The sequence below is a fragment of the Carlito syrichta genome, unplaced genomic scaffold, assembly GCF_000164805.1.
Source record: "Carlito syrichta isolate Samal-C Ts95f unplaced genomic scaffold, Tarsius_syrichta-2.0.1 Scaffold115681, whole genome shotgun sequence".
In the NCBI taxonomy this organism is placed as follows: Eukaryota; Metazoa; Chordata; class Mammalia; order Primates; family Tarsiidae; genus Carlito; species Carlito syrichta.
The window spans coordinates 955,163-956,481 of NW_007059777.1; the positions used below are offsets into that span (position 1 = coordinate 955,163).

Consider the following 1,319-nt stretch of genomic DNA (forward strand, 5'->3'; position numbering starts at 1 on the left):
GTGTGTGACCCGAGACTTTCCGGTTTCTAAGAGCAGAAGCCAAGGATGGGGGAGAGGCGGCTTTGGCTCTCGTCTCCCACTCCCGGGGTCGCCGCTGTCCTTGGTCCTGAAGGCTCGTGCTCCGGCGCCTTCTCTGGGGTCGAGACCTACGCGGGCAAGGAGGCCGAGGCTGCAGGTCCGTCCCGACCTGGGCGTGCGGGTGGCAGTGGGGGCAGTCGCGGAGCGGGACTGTCCGGCTCTGGAATGGACCAAGGGCCCCGCTGGGGCGGTGTGCGGGGGCCAGAGGCAGCTCTCTTCGCCAGACGGCGCGCTTCCCCCTCCCTGTCTGTGGCGGGGACCCTGTGAGTGCTTCCTCTTGAAGAGCAGAGGTAAGAGGGTGCGTGCGCGTCCACACAACAGGCTTCGCCATGGACACGAGTCATAGCAGTGCAGCTCCCTGGGGACAGGCCCTTGCTGTCAGCCACAGGCAGGCTGCCTGAGCAAGTCGCACTGCCCCACCGGGCACCCCACTACTTTGTGTTCTTGGTTCCAGGGTCGGGTGAGGCGCAAAGCACTTTGTGGGTTCTTTCCAGATCCTTGTGCAGGTCCAAACGTTTCTGGATTTCCACCAGGCTACAACCTTTTAGGCTCATCCTTGCTCCTCCCTAAGGAACTAGGTGTTTTGATTCTCCACCCCAGGTTCCCCCACCCCCAAGATGCGAGGACTCGTACTTATCCCTGATTTATCCTGCAGCATTAGGACTACATACATATTTTCCCCTGCTGTTGTTTGATGAGGGTGGGCAGAGAGAGAGCAAGACCACGGTCAGTGTGACTAATTTCAAGAGAATCAGCAAGCTGGTTTCCTGGGTCCCAGACCTTGCCTTAGATTTCCCTCATCATGTTGAAAATTCCCTGCGTTTTTGTTTCCAGGGGTTTTGATGCCATCTCTGCACTCAGACATCTGACAGGGGAGAGGGTTGGGAGGGTTAGGTCTGGAGCCAGATGAGGGCAAGGGTTGTCCCAGCCTTGGTCTCTTAAAGAACACCCTGAGATTGGCAGTAGCTGGAAACAGCCTGGGGTGGGGGGGGGGCACATGACATTAATAAGGGTACCTGAAACCAGGGAAAGTGGGGACCAAAGATAGGCCCAAACTTTACCTGTATGAAGACAACTTGTATACATAATCCTGAATTGTGCCCCACATCTTTAAAATAAAATAAAAATTTTAAAAAAGAACACCCTGAGTTCCCTCTGCCTTCCCTGCACAGAGGGTGAAAGGTGATGGAAAATGGAGAGATTCTGGCTTGTTATAGAGGCCCAGACAGCATTTCTCTAGG

General features: G+C 55.7%; 1 protein-coding gene across 1 annotated transcript in view; it reads right to left on the reverse strand.

Moving 5' to 3' along the window:
- The window catches only part of LOC103276051, an 8,244-nt gene extending 7,835 nt beyond the window's left edge, over positions 1 to 409 (reverse strand). The window contains exon 1 of the mRNA XM_021706334.1: positions 17 to 409. Coding sequence (XP_021562009.1) covers positions 17 to 409 — 393 coding nt within the window. The remainder of the gene's footprint in view (positions 1 to 16) is intronic.
- Positions 410 to 1,319: the final 910 nt, after the last annotated feature.